This window comes from Asterias amurensis, chromosome 19 (genome assembly GCF_032118995.1).
Source record: "Asterias amurensis chromosome 19, ASM3211899v1".
NCBI lineage: Eukaryota > Metazoa > Echinodermata > Asteroidea > Forcipulatida > Asteriidae > Asterias > Asterias amurensis.
Window position 1 is genome coordinate 2,822,973 of NC_092666.1, and position 19,148 is coordinate 2,842,120.

Below are 19,148 nucleotides of genomic sequence, written 5' to 3' on the forward strand. Positions count from 1 at the left end.
AGTCGATTCCCACAATGTTTTATACTATCAACAGCTCTCCAATACACGTTACCAAGTCAGTTTTGAAGTTAATATTTGTTTTGAGTGCACGTTACCAAGTCAGTTTTTAAGTTAATATTTGTTTTGAGTAATTACAAAACATGTACCTTCCCTTTAATGAAAGCACTCTTGTTTGTAGCTGTCCATGGACTATTAGTGCTTGACTATATCTAAACATCTGATTAAGTAGCAAAGGATATAAACAAGTAATTCATTTGTTTTGTCAAGTATTCCGTGGACAGCTTGCAAAATGAGTACCTTTATTCAAATAGACAATTTACTCCTCTTACGAATTAATTTATTATTTTTTTTTCTTTTTCTCCATAATAAGCAGTGAGAGTGAACTTTTAAGTGTCACTTATTTGTTTTGAAAAACATGGCCAATCCCGGTCAACTTCTTTTTTACTCTGACACCCTGTATTATGGGACAATTTTGAGACACTAGCGGCAGCAGACATAATGGTCTTTGTTTGCAGCTCTGAGCATGCGCACACATGCTCAGTATTCTGCACGTACGTGACGTAGTATGAGCTAGCGCAGAACTGTGAAAAAGCACCCCCAAAAGTCTCCCATTGGTTGGCAATAAAAAAATGCTGTACAAACCTTTGGTTGTCCTTCGCGTTGATTGACTAGAACAATCCAGTTAGTGGATCCTGGCGCACGAGATACCATCATCCCAACACTTAGAATGTCTTCAAAAAATAGCTTGAAAAATCTGGCCTGAAATGTGGGAGTTGAAAGGAAAGTTGAACATAATATTAATAATAATAAATACCATTTATATAATAATTATGTATAATGGTATTCAAAGAACAAAGCATCTGCCAATTCTGTTAAATACCTTTAAAGGCACTGGACACCTTTGGTATTTGGTAATTGTCAAAGACCAGTATTCTCAGTTGGTGTATACAAACATGCGTAAAATAACAAACCTGTGAAACTTTGGGCTTAATTGATCATCGAATTTGCAAGAGAATAATGAAAGACAAAACACCCTTGTTGCATTATTTTGTGTTCTTTCAGATGCACAATAAAAGGCATCAGCTGAAGTCTTTTTATTTGAGTGAGAATTTACTACATCTCTTTCTCAAATACTGTATTACATCTAGTCACTTCAGAGGGAGCCGTTTCTCACAATGTTGTGTACTATCAACAGCTCTTCATTGCTTGTTACCACGTTAGTTTTTATGCTTACAACTATTTTGAGAATGTGCGCTGACAACTCAGTACATTAAACCCATATTTTCACAAGTTTGTTATTTCATGCTATGGTTGATCACACAAAAGCATGAACACTGTCTCTGACTGTCTGGTCAGCTCTACCAATCCTATAAACCTTTTTAAAGGCAGTGGACACTATTGGTAATAATTACTCAAAATAATTTTTAGCATAAAAACTTACTTGGTAAACGAAAAATAGAGAGCTGTTGATAGTATCATTTTGAGAAACAGCTCCCTCTGAAGTTACGTAGTCTTCGAGAAAGAAGTAATTTTCCATGAATTTGATTTCAAGAACTCAGAAGTAGATTTTGAGGTGTCGAAATCAAGCATCTAAAAGCACACAACTTCGTGTGACAAGGGCGTTTTTTAATTTCATTCATTCATATCTCACAACTTTGACGACCAATTGAGCTCAAATTTTCACAGGTTTGTTATTTTATGCATCTATGTTTAGATACACCAAGTGGGAAGCAAGTCTTTGACCATTGACAATTACCATTAGTGTCCAGCGTCTTTAAAAAGGACAAGCAAAAAGTACAAAAGTTTTTCGTCTGGGATAAACAATACAAAAAATTGCAAATTACAAAGAGGCCTTTTTTTTTCGCTCATAAATAAATAATTACTTGCCTGTGAGACAAACAGGGTCGTAACAAAATAAATCAAGTCAACTAAAATGTTCTCTTGAGTAATGAGGTCAAAAATTTGCTCGTGCAATCAAGTTTGGTGATTGGATTCTATAAAAAGTGTACAATGAAGGATAAAAAGTGAGAACTCTCTGATGGGTCCTAACGGGCCATCATTGCAAATTGGAAAAAACATATGGTGCCAGGCACAATTTATCCAGTGTCATTTAAAAACTGATAGGTGGATTTATGTCTAATTTAGAAAACTACACAAGTAGTACAGCGAACACTTTCCCTATGTACAGTAGGCCTATAGCAATGTAGGCCTATAGCATTTAACAAAACAGGTTGGTGAAGTGGTGTCTTTCCTCGCCTTTCACCTGTGGGACCCTGGTTCAAATCCTACCGGGGGCACTATGTGGATTGGGTTTTCAGTCCCTACTTGACTGTCTGGATATTCCCTGGAATGATTCTCTGGGGTTTTCCTCCCACATACATGTACATGTATACAACTAAAAATTTCTTCATTGTCTTCTCTTTTTACTGGTTGGCTCTAATACATGTAAGAGCGTTGAGAATATATCCAGATCCAGAAAACGTTTCACAACTCAAAAGCAATTGCTACTCAATACAAGCAGGGCTCTCCCTGGGGTTTTTTCCAAAACTGTGGGGCATTCAGGACCCAAACTTTGCAAGTTAGGTCAAAGCTGAATTGAAATAAGGTCTTCAAACATTTTTATTTGGTGTTAATTTTGCTTTTAAAAAAGTCCTACTGTACAATCTGGAGCATTCTACGTGATTTTTTTCTTGATGTCTTTTGTAAAATAAATATATTCATAAATACCCCAGACAGTTTCGCTATTCCTATTGGTTGAGAGCGTGTCACGTGGGGGTGCTTAAACGGTTGATAATGACCAGCTGGAGCCGTTTTGACCGGTTGGTTTTCGGATAGCATTGTGCGGGTTAGCCCACAACCTTGTAGCTAGGGGTGATCGATCTTGCTGCGCTTTTTTAGCCCATGGATACGAGGATGCATTACTACGCTCACAAATGTCTAATGTACATGTATTTTTTTATATCTGAAAACTGTCTTATAAAAATGCACCAAACGTACAGAGCTCAAGGATACATCTGAAAACAGATAAGTTTTTACTGAGTTTCCTACTGTATTACGCCTTTTAACCAAAATGGCATTATGAATGGGAATAAAAGAGTAGTGACTCGTTCTTAAACGGCTGATTAAAAAACCTTACAGGGTCATGGACGTGCGATAAAGGCTCGAGTTGAAGGCGAGGGCCTTTATTGCACGGCCACAACCCTGCTGGTTTTAAACGACCGATTAAGAACTCGTCGCTACCCTTTTATTCCAATAGCTACATGTACATGTATTTGCAAAATTATGCACATACATGTACCGTATGATTTTATGCCGGGAAAACAAGGAACAGAAGAGGACGTTCCACTCAGATCCACCTACATGTACTTTGGGGGATTTGTATAATTTTAACAACTGACAAAAACCTAAACTAAAAAATAAAAGCAACCAGGGCCCAATTTCATGGTTCTGCTTGACCAATAAGCAAAGAATCCTGCGCTTGCGTATTTCACAGGTTAGCGGGGAATTTTGGCTTACAAGTGCGGGTTCATACACAGCTAGCGCAGAAATTTGGCAGTGCATTCGGGTGCTTGCCACTTGCCATGCAAGCGCAGACCTGATACTTCATGGACGTAGAAATTTACAATTTCCACATAGGGTGCCCTTTGCCAAAGAGAAAATGCCTTGGTGCCCTTGCCCTTTCAAAAACGAAGCATACAGGCCTGCTATGGTGATCGTAAGCGCAGAATTCGGCGGTAAGCAGGGCCATGAACTTGGTACCAGCCACTGACAGAGTCTTAGCTGTACTGTACCTGGTCAGCTGGTGAAGTCTGTTTTACTCCCTTGTACATTATGCTGACCTCAAACTTCTGACCTTTGACCGTTTCAAACTCCTCCACGCCCCATGTTTCATGTTCCTCCATCAGTGAGATAAGGAACATCATGTGGCAGTTGTTGACATCCTGATCGCAGCGACGGAACTCGTCCAAGCTTTCCCTGATCTGAATTGTAATAAAGGGATGAGGGTTAGCACTAACAACAAAAATCTGAAACTGGGATCCAGATCTTAGGAGTCGGCTAGCAAATACTCCTTGGAATCTACATGTAGGCCCTATAACTCTAGTGGTTAGCAAGGCAGGAGATAACAAACATCATGAAAACATTAATGACGTCCTGATCGCAGCGACAGAACCCCTCCAGGCTTTGCCTGATCTGAATTGTTATTTATAAAGAGATGAAGGTTAGTACTGACAACACAAATCTGAAACTGGGATCCAGATCTTAGGAGTCGGCTAGCAAATACTCCTTGGAATCTACATGTAGGCCCTATAACTCTAGTGGTTAGCAAGGCAGGAGATAACAAACATCATGAAAACATTAATGACGTCCTGATCGCAGCGACGGAACTCCTCAAGGCTTTGCCTGATCTGAATTGTTATTTATAAAGAGATGAAGGTTAGTACTGACAACACAAATCTGAAACTGGGATCCAGATCTTAGGAGTCGGCTAGCAAATACTCCTTGGAATCTAGGCCCTACAACTCCAGCCAACGCTTAATCAACCAATCAAGGGGCGTGCATTTTTAACATTATCGTTTTTGTTCTCGTTATAAATTGAGGCCTGTGTAACCGGGCATTTAGCATTCTGAGAATACTTTTTCAGATTCTCGGGTAGAAAAAAGCTCCTTGGAATCTATAACTCCAGAGGTTAGCATGAAAACATTAACCAGGGGTGAGAGTCAGTGCTCACAAAAAGTTTGAAACTGAGATCCAGATCTTAATGTTTTCTAGAAGAATAATTTTTTAGATTCTCTGGTAGAAAAGGGTTATTGGAACCTATATAGGAACTCCAGTGGTTATCAAAAGGTGGAACTGCAATCATTTTAATGTACCTCCTAAGATCTGGCAACCTGAAAAGAAACAGCAGGAGATATCAAGAATCATAAAAACATTAAAGGGTCTGGGTACTTTTTGTCAGATACAAACACATTGTCCACAGATTCACATTAAACTGACACTTTGAAAACCATGATTGTAGAAACCTTTCCTTAGACTATTACTTGCTGAGGTGCCGTAGTTTTTTAAGAAGTTAGGCCTAGTAATTTAAAGATGCTATGTCAGATTTTTGGCCGATTTGACCCAAAAATCAATTTTGATGGGGGTCGAGAAAGTTACAAGCTTTCATTTGAGCCATTGCTCGAAAAAGTCCGCCAATTATTAGTAGCAGTGAAATAAAGTGCTCAAAATTAGTTTTTGTCGGGATCCCGACAATATATCACGTGACCAATTCTTATGTGTTTTATTAGAAACGTTTCAAATTTTTGCATGGTTCCTGACCATTAAAAGTAAAAGTTAAACTTTTTTTCGTTAGATGGAGCGGGCAATACTCTTTGAAATACCATTCACTCATAAAAATCTATTTTTTAATTTTTGGGGCCAAAAATCTGACATACATGACATAGCATCTTTAACAAGTGAGAAAATTGAATTAGCTGTTGCAAACAACTTACATACTAACCAAAAGGACCAAGGTTATGAATGCAAAAAAATTGTAAATGGCCTGACGTTTGGACCCTAGCAGAGTCTTTCTCAAAGGCTTTCTCTAGCATGTCTAGGGTCGAAACGTCAGGCCATTAATTTAGACAAAAATTGTTTTAAAGGAACACGTTGCCTTGGATCGGACGAGTTGGTCTATAAAAAAGCGTTTGTAACCGTTTGTTTAGAAATGCATATGGTTGGAAAGATAATTTTAAAGTAGAATTCAATGATCCACACAAGTTTGCCTTGAAATTGCGTGGTTTTCCTTTTACTGTGCGAACTAACACGGTCGGCCATTTATGGGAGTCAAAAATTTGACTCCCATAAATGGCCGACCGTGTTAGTCGACGAGGTTTAAGGAAAACCGTGCAATTTCGAGGCATGTTTGTGTGGATCATTGTATTTACAGCATCTTTCTACCCATATGCATATTATAACAAACGCTTTTCAAAGACCAACTCGACCCATCCAAGGCAACGTGTTCCTTTAACATGTAAAACGTATTTTCGTGACAATGTTTTACTAATTTCTCAAAAACTACAGCGCCTCAGCTACATGTATGTAGTAATATTTTAAGGTAAAGCGTTCTACTACCCTTTCTCTTCAAACTGTGTAAGTTTAATTTAAATCTGTGGAGATTGTGTCCTACAAAAAATACCCAAACCCTTTGACCAGGGATGAGAGTCAGCAGTGAGCACTTACATACAAAAAAGTCTAAAACTGGGATCCAGACCTTCAGAGGTGTACACATTAAGCCTGGGTGACTAGTGCAACTAGTGTCCTGTCGACACATGTTTTTGTTGCTACGTACATTGTATGTCATGTAAGTCAAGTCGCGACTACCATTTTTCAACTACTTGGTTAATCATTCCGCCACAACTACATGTACATGAAAATAAGCCTTTGGGAATACATATTACATGTGTTACTACATGTATACAGTAACTAGAGTATCCTTCTAGTACTACACATGTATATAGAAAAGTAGACCAAAGAGCATGACTTTTTAATTTGGAGGGGAAAAACACATGGTCGAGTTCTAAGAAAGTCTAAATTAAAAAAAAAATCTGAACTATTATTGTATCTGATCCCTGAGTTATTCAATCAAACGCATGACTTAATTGTTCACCCGTTTGTAACAAATTTAAATGATTTTTCCTTTCATGAATAAAATAATTCTCTAAAGGTTCAAACGCATCACAGAGTTCGAATACAAATTGGTTAAACAAAAAAGTGCATTTCTCAATGTACGTCCGGCACCATGGCGGGCGTGTGGTTTCTACATTAAAAAGGATACAGATAGACAATTTCTGTTATTAGACTACATGTACCATTTGTACTCGTACATGTACATGTACCTCAATCCAGACATTTTCTTTTATTTTGACAACCTTTCACTCCTTTTATCTTTTTGAGCCTACGGTCGAGATTTACATCTGGTATTTAAGCAGAAATATTGCTTAACAATTTCCTGCTTAGCAGAAATGATACCAATATTAAATGGTACGACACATTTCCTTGGCTTGTACGCATAATCTTGATGTGCTACTTTTTGTGTTTTTTAATAAGCAGCTCCATGAATATGGGTCCAGGGTCTTATTTCATTGAGCTGCTTGACAGCCGATTTTGTGCTTACTTAGCAAGTTTCCATTTCTTAGCACTGGTAACCATTATGCCAGGGGGACTAGTACACATTGACTGGCAATGAGGTAACTAGTGTACAGCTATTCCCCCGAGGGACTTTGAGTGACCAGAAGAGGGACCTATTCCCGAGGCAGAAGGAAATAGGCCCCTCTTCTGGTCACTCATAGGCCCGAGGGGGAATAGACGTATACACTAGTTACAGAATTATGCCAGTCAATATGTGTTTTATAACACAGCTCGGTCTTAATTGTCAAATAAGAACAGACATCTGGAAAAGAAAGGAAGTTTTGTAGTTGCTGTTCACGGTTCAAGTCAAGAGAGTGCGCTGTAACCGGGCACTATTTTCAAAGACTAGTGCCTGCTCGGGTACTACATGTAGTTCCCGCAAAGCATGCGTGGGATCACAAGACTATATAAGTTCATCCCATGTGACCGTGTTTCAGCCAACCAGAATACAGAACAAGCAAGAGATGTGTTATAATGAAATTTACTACTCGAATAGTCACGTCTCAAATAGTCGCGACTTCGACACTAGTCGTGACTAATTTGTAATTGCACCTTTAGCTTTTTTGCCAAAAGTGCACTAACAAAATTCAGGCTACTAAAAGGGAAATGAAGGATTGTCTCACTGATGTCTTATTGTGTTTCATAAATAACTTAATATAAGTACATGTACGTAGTCATGAATAGTCATGAGCGACACAATTGTTTCATCAAACAAGTGGTCACCACTAACTATTTTTGTAGTAGTCGCAACTATTTTTGTAGCAGTCGCAGCAGCACGATTAACCAAGACAGGTAGTTGGAAAAGGGTAGTCTCGACTCATTTACAAGCAATCAATAGTCACGACTACGACATTAGTCGCACTAGTTGCCTAGGCCAAGTAACCATCAAGTACACAAAAAGGCATGCAAATCTTCCTGAGTACCTTACATGTACTTAGAATAAATATAAATTGCTCACTTTCTTTTTAAGTTTCCACTTGTCCAAAATATTCAGCTTCTTGGAGAGCGAGTTTGGTAGAAACTTCCTGAAGTGCTTCCGCCCCAGACACGCTTGAACGCTTATATTTTTCTCGTTGGCATAGCGCACTATGTCCAGGACGACCAGCCCAAGCGTCTCTTCCATGGTAATCTTAGGAATCTTATCCAGATGGAAGTCATGATGGTACTGCGCAAACAGGTACCCAACAACGTTCTTATCAAGGGACGTGATATTCATCGGCGACTTAGACATGTGAAACCGCATCCGGAACGTCAGACCGACATCCTCTGGGTAGACTTTAGCCCCAGGGGATATCCAGAGTTTCTTGTTGCCGTCGTAAATAGCGAAAAGATTTGTGCTCAAGCGAGGGATTCTACACCTTTTTGCACAGAAGATACAAAGAGCCTCTGCTGTAAGATTTTCGGTGTAATCCATACAGAACAGTTCCCCCTTTAGGGTGTTGTATAGAAAGACCGTCACAGGCCGCTGTACTGACTGCATTTCCATCTTGCTTGCAACCAAGGCCGTCGATGGGGACTAAAGTTTTTCCTTAGAAACTTAAAGACCGCTTCATGTGGCGTTCAGATTTCATGCCACACTAAGCGCATACTCTGTAGGGGAGATTCAAAGAAAAAGATACCGGTGTAATAAATATTAATTATATCAACTTCCAACCGAGTCCGGTGAAATAAACAACTGGATTTGTCACTATTCAGTGTCAGTAACAGACAACATTACAACAACTGATGCAGGAATAATTTTGTTCAGATGAATAATGTGGGGGGGGAGGGGTGGGGGTAAGCGGAGGGAATGGTCACAATACAAATCACCAGGGCAAACCACCCACCCTAAGTTTTAAAAGACGAATTGTAGTGCTTTGTGAAATCGTACACTTGCCCTTTTTTTCCGTTTCTCATCATTAATTTGTCGATCCCATCCATATTTGCCAGTTTCGCAAGGATTCCACTAGTGGTTTGTTTATTCCCAGTCCCGTTTATACATGTACCCCAGGTTGTTTTTGACGTTCAGTGCATTACTTTCATTCATGTATCCGTATCGTTTATAAGTTTTTTTTTTTTTCCTTTCCCGTAGGGCCTATGATATCCTCGGCCCGTTAATTGTTTTGCCGTTCCCCCGTCCCCTGCCCCGCCTTGTTCCCTCTCTCGTCCCATATCTAGCCTGCGCCTCCGTGTGCCTTCGTCCCTGCGACTCCGTGCGTTGGCATTGTTCTTTACTTGCCACTGTATGCCCATAACTCAAGTTTTCCATTTTCGCACGGGTCCCGCGAGTGGTTCTTTCCCAGTCCCATTACACCCCGTTGCGGCACCTGCTAGAAATCGTTGCAAGTGGAGGACACTCGGAGTCCGGACGAACCTTTTAGTGCTTTGAGAAATCGTACACTTGCCCGTCTTTTTTCCTGTTTCTTTTTATTTGTCGGTCCTGTCTATGTTGTTTGGTATCACGCGGTCCCGCTAGTGGTTCATTCCCAGTGCCATTTATACCCTGTTTCGGGTTTTTTCCTGTTCAGTTTATTATTTTCCTGTCCTGTATCCTTTTTAAGTCCCTTTTTCTTTTTTTCCTGTACTTATTATATCCCAGCCCCGTTCATTTTTTCCCATAATTTATTTTGCCGTTCCCACCGTGTGCCCCTTCCCACTCCCGTCCCATATCTAACCTGCGCCTCCATGCCTCACCCTTCCCGCGATCCCCTGGGTTGGCATCGTTCTTTGCTTGCCACTGTTTGCCCATAACTCATGTTTTCTAGTTTTGTGCAGGTCCCGCTACTGGTTCTTTCTTTCCCAGTCTCGTTTATACCCGTTTGATTTGTTCCCTTCATTTTTTGTCGTCCCCCTGTCCCCCCTCCCCACAGAGGTACATGTACCACACTACGTGCCCCTTCCCTCTCCCTGTCCAACGTGATCATAACCTCCTGGACTGTTGCGCCTCTGTTAATTCCCTGTGGTGATCCCGTGCATTTCTTTGCTTCCACTGTACATGCGAAGTTACTGGACGCTCGTGCTATGACTGTTTACATCATAAAGGGCGAAAACCACCTGACAACCCAACCCAAGAGTAGCCCCCACCCCCCCCCCCCCACACCCAGAAGTGTACCCGAACTTGACCCCAGGACGCATCAATTCAGTAGGTTATTCAGATGAGGTTATTAATTTTACAAAGGAAAATAATCCAACACAAAACAGTAATTTTTTCACTCAACTCAGCTAAATAATTATTCAACAACAAATTGGTAAAACAGATTATTAAGTTTTACTTTAACTGGCAGCTCACAGACAAATGAATTCACTGATCTGATCACAATTTTGCAAAGAAACTCAGCTTCATTATCTCGAAGTTGCGCACTGACTGGACTTTTTTAAGAACATAAAGTGACTCACATGACAGCAATTTAACTGGGGTCCCCTGCTTAACTATGGTTGTAATAAAATGTAGCAATGTTTTATTTTTTATTTTAACAAGATTTAGCAAAAGAACTTGTTGGACAGTCATGAGACATGACAGTACTCAGTTGAGTTGTGTTGTTTGTTGTAGACAGAGAATTCAACTTTCACACGAGATACATTTTGCATAATGTTACAACCATGTTACAATTTAGCAAGGGACCCTCGCTAAATTAATCTTGTGTGAAAGGGCTTTATACAGAGGCATTTGGACAAGGCACTTTTCCAAAACAGTTAAAAAAACGTACAAATGGCTTACCGATATTGTAAACCGGTTTGTCATTACTGACAACTGCAGCTCGCCGAAACTTTCACTTCATTCAATCACAGCACTGCAGCGCTAACAACTGAATTTGACCATAAACACAGACTGAGACAGTCACCAACGTGTAGCATGTCTTATCACAAACTGAAGCATCTACTGTACAGAGGGCGGATGTAATTTACAGACAAATATGATTTTATCTTCTCTGCTGACAGCAGTGGTTGAGTAGAAATGGTGACATTTCCATGACACGATACATTTCGCTCTGCACAAAATTATGATGAGTTGAACGCACTTCACGATCGTTCTCCCATTTAGCAGTGCGCCACATCGATCCCTGATGTTTTAACCACGTGAAGCTTAGAGTGGCACTGATAAACCCGGGGGACGGTATTGCCTCCCGGAAGCTTTTTTCCTTCTTCTTTAGTTTTTAGTTTAGGTTTTTTTTAGAACAAAATTGTCATGCCGTTGTTGAGTTGTTTTAAATTAAATAATGTTTTACTTCTAAGCAAAAAGGGTCACCATATAAAGTAAATATTGGCATCCAAGGCCAAAAAAACCTCGACCAACCTAAAAAAGGAGGCGCCTAAAAATTGACTCAATAGAGGGCGCTATACCAAATTAATGGTCAAGTCTTTTTTAGCTGGTAACCAAAAACAGCAAGGTGTTGACAACGTGTAGGTCAATAAAGTACCAGTTAAATACATGTGGAGGCCTTTTGCCGTAAAACTCGTGTGAGGTTGGTACATTACGAAAAACTCTCTTGGGGACTAATTGTAAAACATGATTATTTTGTGATATTAAACAAACAAAAATTATCAAATGTATACATGGTGTTGTAATAAGACTTCTGTATGTTAAATTATTAAATTAATGTGAAATTAAATCTATGATTTCAATGAAAAAAATGCCTTGAATGCTTGCAGGTCGAGTTGTCACATCATCATCATCATCATGTTATTTTCTATGAATCTATGTTTGTAATGTAGGCTAATTGCCAAGTTAAAAAAGCAGACAAGTTGAGTTGATCGTCCGGTTTTTTTGTGGACAGGTTTCTGTATCCTGCCACCACTTTTTCATTGAAATAATTATTTATGAAATAAAAATAAAATCTAGTTTTACTACATTTTTTTTTGTATTATTAGTTAAATTAAATAAGAATAAATTAAAATGTTTTTTTTTTTTTTTAAATGTATGAAAAACGGGCTGGCAGGATACGGGAAGTTTTCTAGTGAATTCCAAGAATTCAAGACTTGATGGAACGAATATTAACCAGTGTATTTGAGCACTGTATTCATTTTATCTTTTTCAATTCAACGTCAAGTTCGACTGATCATTGATGCGCAGTCATTCCGCAGCTAGCCCCCCCCCCCCCCAAGGCATGCCAGGCAAAATGTTGCGTTATCATAAATACAAATGTGCCCAAAATTTGCTCAATAATAATGAAAAAAACATGAAAAATAACTGGAATGGAAAACCACCTGCATTTGAACTACAATAGCAGCAATGAATCAGGACTGATACTCCACGGAGGAAACAAAGGTGACTGCCTCCATGCCGCCCCCCCCCCCCCCCCCCATTGGTCTTTGCCTTGGTACCCTTCAAAAGTCCAGTAGAAATGTACAACAAAGGCAAGGAGAAAATGTCTTGGTGCCCTCTCTTAAATACATAGCATACAGGCCTGAGCAATCCTTGTATTGTTTATTTGTCGTTTCAATCTCAGCGATCCAACATGCAGATCTTTGTGAAGACCCTAACGGGCAAGACCATCACCCTTGAGGTTGAACCTTCAGATACTATCGAGAATGTCAAGGCAAAGATCCAAGATAAGGAAGGTAAGTAGCGACTGCTCAATGTTTATGTCTTTGTGTCTTCAGTGAGTTAAAAAGATTCCAGTTTGCATCGATCCCACGATTTCAGAGTGAGTAGAATTGCCTTGTAAGGTTTACAGTAGCGCAGTACAGGGGTAGGATTTTAAACTTTATTTGCAAAAACAAGTATTGCTATTGTACTTAGTGAAATGGCCGAATAAATAATAACAAAAATAATACAATCTAGTAAGGTTTCCACCAACACCATGTACATCGGTAAGATTTGCAACTTTGCATCATAGAGATACATTCATCTGAATGATTTTTTTGTGAATTTGATCTAGTAGGATCGGTCCATGTAGATTGTGTGAAGTTTCAAATCCTACTCCTAATCATGGATCAAATTCACAAAAATAATTAAGATGAATCCATTTAGATCCAGATTACATGGTTTGTCCAAAACCAAAGATAAACACAAAGTTAAAAACACAAAATGTGACCTCATTTCAATTCAGTGTGCTTAGGCCAAACTTAAAATGTTTTTGATCCAGAATGCCCCAGTCTTACAAAATCCTGGTGAGGACCCTGCATCCTATGACTTGAATGAACAACTTTGCCTTCTCCTTGGGGTCAAACTGTAAACTTTTTTGTTATTTGACCTTGATGGCAGGTATCCCCCCTGATCAGCAGAGATTGATCTTTGCTGGTAAGCAATTGGAGGATGGCCGCACACTGTCAGACTACAACATCCAGAAAGGTAAGTACATCAAAACACTTTCTTGCCTTGCCTTGCACTGATTCTGAATCAACAGGCAATTATACAAATATCACGAACACCCGGTTCAGGCAGGCGCTCCAGAGTCGCGCAGAACCAAATAGATTAAGAGCGACTCGGGTTTCGGTTTCAGACAGGAGAACTTAATAACATTAACCATGTTAACATTAGGTTCGGCTCATGACAAGATTGATGTCTAAAACCAAGGCGCTCCAGAGTCGTTCCGAACGACTGCAACAGTGGATCTTAGGTCGTCTAGTGCATCCAGTCGCTCCTAACTGTTTCAGACGTCGAGTTTTTCATGCACTTAATTCAAACTGGTGTAAGTTGGTGAAAGGTTTGGCTCATTGCAAATCTTTCGCACCTTCTTGATAAGAGCTCAAATCTGCTCTTGGCATTCGATTTATATTATCGGGCCAATTTGTTTCCTTACCTAAAGCCTCGGCTCTCTTTGGAGTACATTGCTGCCAATTCTCCCTTTATATTCTGCAGAAAGTTCCCTGAAAGTAAACCAACCTTTGTCATTTTCTGATTAACAAATTTGAATATCGCCCTGAATATGGTAACCTTTTACCTGTTCTGTTGAGTGACGACCTGTTATGTTGAGTTCTACGCATCTTTCTGATTACAATATGCAACTGTTGACAGCTGTGGGAGTACACAGGCTGTACTGTCAAATATATATAGCTCATCAAGCTAAACCAATCACAAGAACAGTAGACTCGTATGCACCCTTTTACCTGGATGATGAGACACCGGTAAAGTTGAATGTCTTGAACCCACAACCTGTTAACTCAGCAACCAGAACGAGTCCGATTAAACCAAACCATTCGACCATGACTCTCAACTCTACTCTTTGCTTCTAGTGGCTGATATCCTTAACCTTTCTCTTCCTCTTTCCACAGAGTCTACGCTCCATCTTGTTCTGCGTCTTAGAGGAGGTATCATCGAACCCAGCTTGAAGATCTTAGCAGCAAAGTACAACTGTGACAAAATGATCTGCCGCAAGTAAGTTCCAATCTGCTATTGTCGTTTAAGGCGAATACAAAATTGCATCTTTTGGATTTGTGTTTTATTTTGGTTTATATTAAACCAAGAAATTCTCAAAAGAGACTACAGCCCTGTTCACACCATGAAAAAAAACACTCAATGTATATAAATGCTAAAACTTCTCACAGTTTGCAAAATATTACGTTGTCCAGTCTGTTCTGGGTTGGCCTGCTTTCTCCCTATGGCTCTCCATCACTTGGCCCTTGCATGGACTCTAATCTTATGCATGTCGATTGACAAGGAGCTCTGCCACGTTTTGCACAGTTGGCCAACACAGTCATGGGCCCACCCACAATTACATCGGTACACCTTTTGACCCAGTTGGCATCCTCTTTTCTCTCCACATGACCAAACCACCTTGGCCTGCAGGGCTGATCAAGGCTGATCCCCTCCACTCCGACTCTCCTCCTCAGCTCCTCACTTGTCAGCCAGAGACACCCCACAGGGTTTTTCATATCTGTACAATCACACACCTTGGCTTCTATTTATATGCCCTTCTGGTTTTTTTCTGCATCAGGTGTTATGCCCGTCTGCATCCACGTGCCACCAACTGCCGCAAGAAGAAGTGTGGTCACTCCAACAATCTCCGCCCCAAGAAGAAGTTGAAGTAAGCTGCACGGATTAATCTACCAGCTCGGGAGGGATACTGGCACCTGCAGATTCTATTGCCTTTTCAAAACAAACAAAACAACTTCTGATTACAGTGAATACACTCGTGTTGGTGTCAAATTGTAAAAAACATTTCATTTTACAATTGTTTTAAAAGAACTTAAAATGTCCGATACTTTGGGGTTTTATTTTCTTTGCAAAATGTGTTTTTGCTAGTGGACTATCATCTTTAATCAAGCAAGAACCACATAAACATGTTAAAACAAAACTAAAAAGTAACACCATTTATTCAATTGAAAACCCTCTGGCTTGAGTAAGGATTGTAAAGTAGAAGGAAATCAATTTAAAAAGTGGACAAAATAAACGGAATGTAAAGAAAGCTTCAAAGAAACTTTGTTGTCGTTTTACTTTTGTATGTTTTAAATGTCCATCGACTCCTTGCACCAAGATCATATTTGGCTACTCTCTTAAAGGAACACGTTGCCTTGGATCGGTCGAGTTGGTCTTTGAAAAGCGTTTGTAACCGTTTTTTATAAAATGCATATGGGTAGAAAGATGTTGTAAAAGTAGAATACAATGATCCACACAAACATGCCTCGAAATTGCGTGGTTTTCCTTTTACCTCGTCGACTAACACGTCGGCCATTTATGGGGGTCAAAATTTTATTAAATTAACTCTGCATATAATTGCCTTTGGATTTTTTAATACGGATTCCAACTGCCTCTAGCAATTGGGCTGGCTTGATGGTTTAGTGGTGGGACATCTGCTCTAGCAATGCAAGCGTCAAGGAGCAAGTTCGAGTGAGGCACTATAGGCGACTATTGGTTGATTTTGCCTGGTTACCTATGCATTCAATACATCCTGGGTACCAGGCAAAATCAACCAATGGTCGACTATAGTGCCTCACGCGAACTTGCTCAATGGTTCAAATCCACCGAGTGATTTTCACAGAACTAAGGAAAGAGTGTGCTTAAAGCCATTATACACTTTCGGTAAACAGTATTGTCCAAGTCCCACACTTCGTGTATCACAACTTATATATAAAATAACAATCCTGTGGAAATTTAGGCTCAATCGGAGTCGGGAGAAAGTAACGGGAAAACCCACCCCTGTTTTCGCGCGTTTCGCCGTGTCATGACATGTGTTTATAACAAATCCGTAATTCTCGTTAACGAGAGTTTATATTGTTTTACGGTTTTCTCAAAAAGTAAAGCATTTCATGGACTAATATTTCAAGAGAAGTCTTTCACCATTACCTTCTGTAAACCCTGTAAATTATTTGTAAATCTGTGAACTTTTTCTTTTTTTTCTGTACCGAAAAGGTCCAATGGCTTTAAAACACATCATTGTAAGTGTAACTAACAAACACAGTTCCTTGTTACTTGAAACCTTAGTTTTGCATCTTTTGACGATGCGGATGGTCACTATAAGCTTCCATAGCAATAGACATTTCCTTCTAAAAAAAATACATTTACAAGCAAAACATTTGATGTGCAATTATGATTTTAAACATTTATATAGATCACATGGTGATATTAATTTGAAATCTTTTGATTCATAATTTTATAGAATTGGTACAAATTTTAGTACTACATTTAACAGGTATTATGTGAAAATAATACTATGTGCATGTTCATATAGGAAAATCTATTTTACATCATAAATTATTTCAAATCACAAAGTGTTGATCTTTGGACCACAACTTGTTTTGTTAACATTCTAAGAAATCATTAGCGACAACAATATATTGATTTCATTGAAAGTATAAAATATAAACAATAAAAGTATTGTTTGTACAATGATTATCCCTGAGACTTCTTAAGTCATTCGTTGGGGAGTTGTACACTTGAAGAAAAAAAATATAATAACGATTTCCATTTCAGTTAAACATTAAAATTTGTAAACACGTCAATACATTTTCCTTCGATTTTCCTTTTTAAATAGACACATTATTTTCTATGAATAAACATAAAATACATCAATGGTTATCCTAAATGTCCTAGGAGTAGCATTGAAGAAAAATGCTTAATTAAAAACTTCCATTTCAGTTAAAAGTAGGACCTAATGCGTAAAAATTTCATGACATTTTCCATTGACAAAGAGAGTTACCACAGTATGAATTGACTCATTATTTTCTTTGAACAAACATAAAATACACCAATGGTTTTGCTTGGAGTAGGACTGAAGAAAAATGTTTAACTAAAAACTTCCATTTCAGTTAAAAACAGTTTGTAAAAATTCCAAGACAACTTTAATTGATTTTCCTTTTTCAAGGAGAGAGCTACCACACTTTGAATACACAAATTATTCTCTACAAATAAACACAAAGTACATAAATGGGTTTGCTTGGGAAAAACTGCTGCTATCGGCAAACTGGAATTTTTACTCCTTTTAGAATCAAGATAAGGTACAACATTGTCAATGTAAGCAAAACTGCTGCAACTGGCAGACTGGAATGCTTCTCTTTTTGAATCAAGATAGGGTACAACATTGTCAATTGGAAAACTGCTGCAACTGGCAGACTGGAATGCTTACTCTTTTTGAATCAAGATAAGGTACAACATTGTCAATGTTAGGAAAACTGCTGCAACTGGCAGACTAGAATGCTTCTCTTCTTGAATCAAGATAAGGTACAACATTGGCAATGTAAGCAAACTGTTGCAACTGGCAGACTGGAATGCTTCTCTTTTTGAATCAAGATAAGGTACAACATTGTCAATGTAGGCAAAACTGCTGCAACTGGCAGACTGGAATGTTTACTCTTTTTGAATCAAGATAAGGTACAACATTGTCAATGTTAGGAAAACTGCTGCAACTGGCAGACTGGAATGCTTCTCTTTTTAAATAAAGATAAGGTACAACATTGCAATGTAAGCAAACTGTTGCAACTGGCAGACTGGAATGCTAACTCTTTTTGAATCAAGATAAGGAACAACATTGGCAATGTTAATGTGATGTCACAATGCAAATCACTATGGTGATACTGACAATTTGTCTTAAGATGGATTTTATTGCTTTATGAAGTCGAGCCAAGTATGAGTTATGTTAGAAAAAACTGTTGAGTCTTTGGGCCAGGATAAAGTACTGAATCACATTCCCTTGAAGGGAGTCATTTCTCAAACTATTATACATTAGCAACAGCTGCAGTGCTTCGTACCAAGTGAGTTGTAATAAGGGAATCAATGTGTGGTGGAGAGGTTTTCAACTAGTGGTTTAAACCCGCGCCGAGGCCTGGACTTGATCATTTTACCGAGACAAAGTTGAGGTAAATTATCAAGAACCAGGCCTCAGCGGGTTTAAACCACTAGTTGAAAACCGATTCAACACACTTTGATTCCCATTCATAAATACCTTTTCAATCAAAAAACATCAACACTTTTTGGTCGAAAGGTAAAATAAATGCAAAAGTTATAATTATTCAATGATTTCTTTCAACACAACACCCCTCCAGCTATGAAATGGTTTGGCCCTCGGTCCGATCTGGTAAACAACTCCTTATTAAAGGGAATGATGTGCCCGTACCGCATAATGTGGCACAACTGTCCCGGCCGTTGTTCTCGACCAATAGGAATGAAGAAACTGTCTTATACGCACAGGTGCATGTTACAACACTTTTTACTGGTGTTATATCATCCGTTCAAACAACACCTCGTGATGCCCTTTAGACCAATCAGAATGGATAAACTGTCTTAGGTATTTATGAATGGTCATTATTTATTGGAGTAGACACCAGATGTATTCCCTCCCTTTGAACAACCAGTCTAGCTGAAACCAGTTTAACGTTAAACTGCTTAAAACATGAACAGTGTAAACAGCTATTAGCAAACCTCGTTTTAAGAACTATTGAACATTTCTCCCCGACGGCATGCAAGCATTGCTTTAAAAAATAAATCAGCTGCATACAATACAATAGCATTGCGATGATTCAAATCAAAGACTGTTCCAAAGAAAATAGATGTGATTTAAAAAAAAAAAAACATATTGCGATCAATAAGTTACAAACAAATAAAAGTTCATAGATTAATAGCAGAG

The 19,148-nt window shown here is 38.9% G+C and overlaps 2 protein-coding genes across 2 annotated transcripts in view; one reads left to right on the forward strand and one right to left on the reverse strand.

Moving 5' to 3' along the window:
- LOC139951326 (tyrosine-protein kinase JAK2-like) overlaps positions 1 to 11,198 on the reverse strand; it is a 41,722-nt gene extending 30,524 nt beyond the window's left edge. Inside the window, exons 1-4 of the mRNA XM_071950176.1 lie at positions 10,865 to 11,198; positions 8,126 to 8,757; positions 3,792 to 3,980; positions 643 to 759 (exon numbers count right to left, since the gene is read on the reverse strand). Coding sequence (XP_071806277.1) covers positions 643 to 759; positions 3,792 to 3,980; positions 8,126 to 8,653 — 834 coding nt within the window. The 5' untranslated portion in view covers positions 8,654 to 8,757; positions 10,865 to 11,198. The remainder of the gene's footprint in view (positions 1 to 642; positions 760 to 3,791; positions 3,981 to 8,125; positions 8,758 to 10,864) is intronic.
- A 317-nt stretch (positions 11,199 to 11,515) lies between these two features.
- On the forward strand, positions 11,516 to 15,506 carry LOC139951490 (ubiquitin-ribosomal protein eL40 fusion protein). The gene is made up of 5 exons (XM_071950397.1): positions 11,516 to 11,609; positions 12,594 to 12,705; positions 13,352 to 13,438; positions 14,362 to 14,464; positions 15,024 to 15,506. Exons 2-5 carry the CDS (start codon positions 12,603 to 12,605, stop codon positions 15,115 to 15,117), a joined length of 387 nt encoding a protein of 128 aa, XP_071806498.1. The 5' UTR covers positions 11,516 to 11,609; positions 12,594 to 12,602; the 3' UTR covers positions 15,118 to 15,506.
- Positions 15,507 to 19,148: the final 3,642 nt, after the last annotated feature.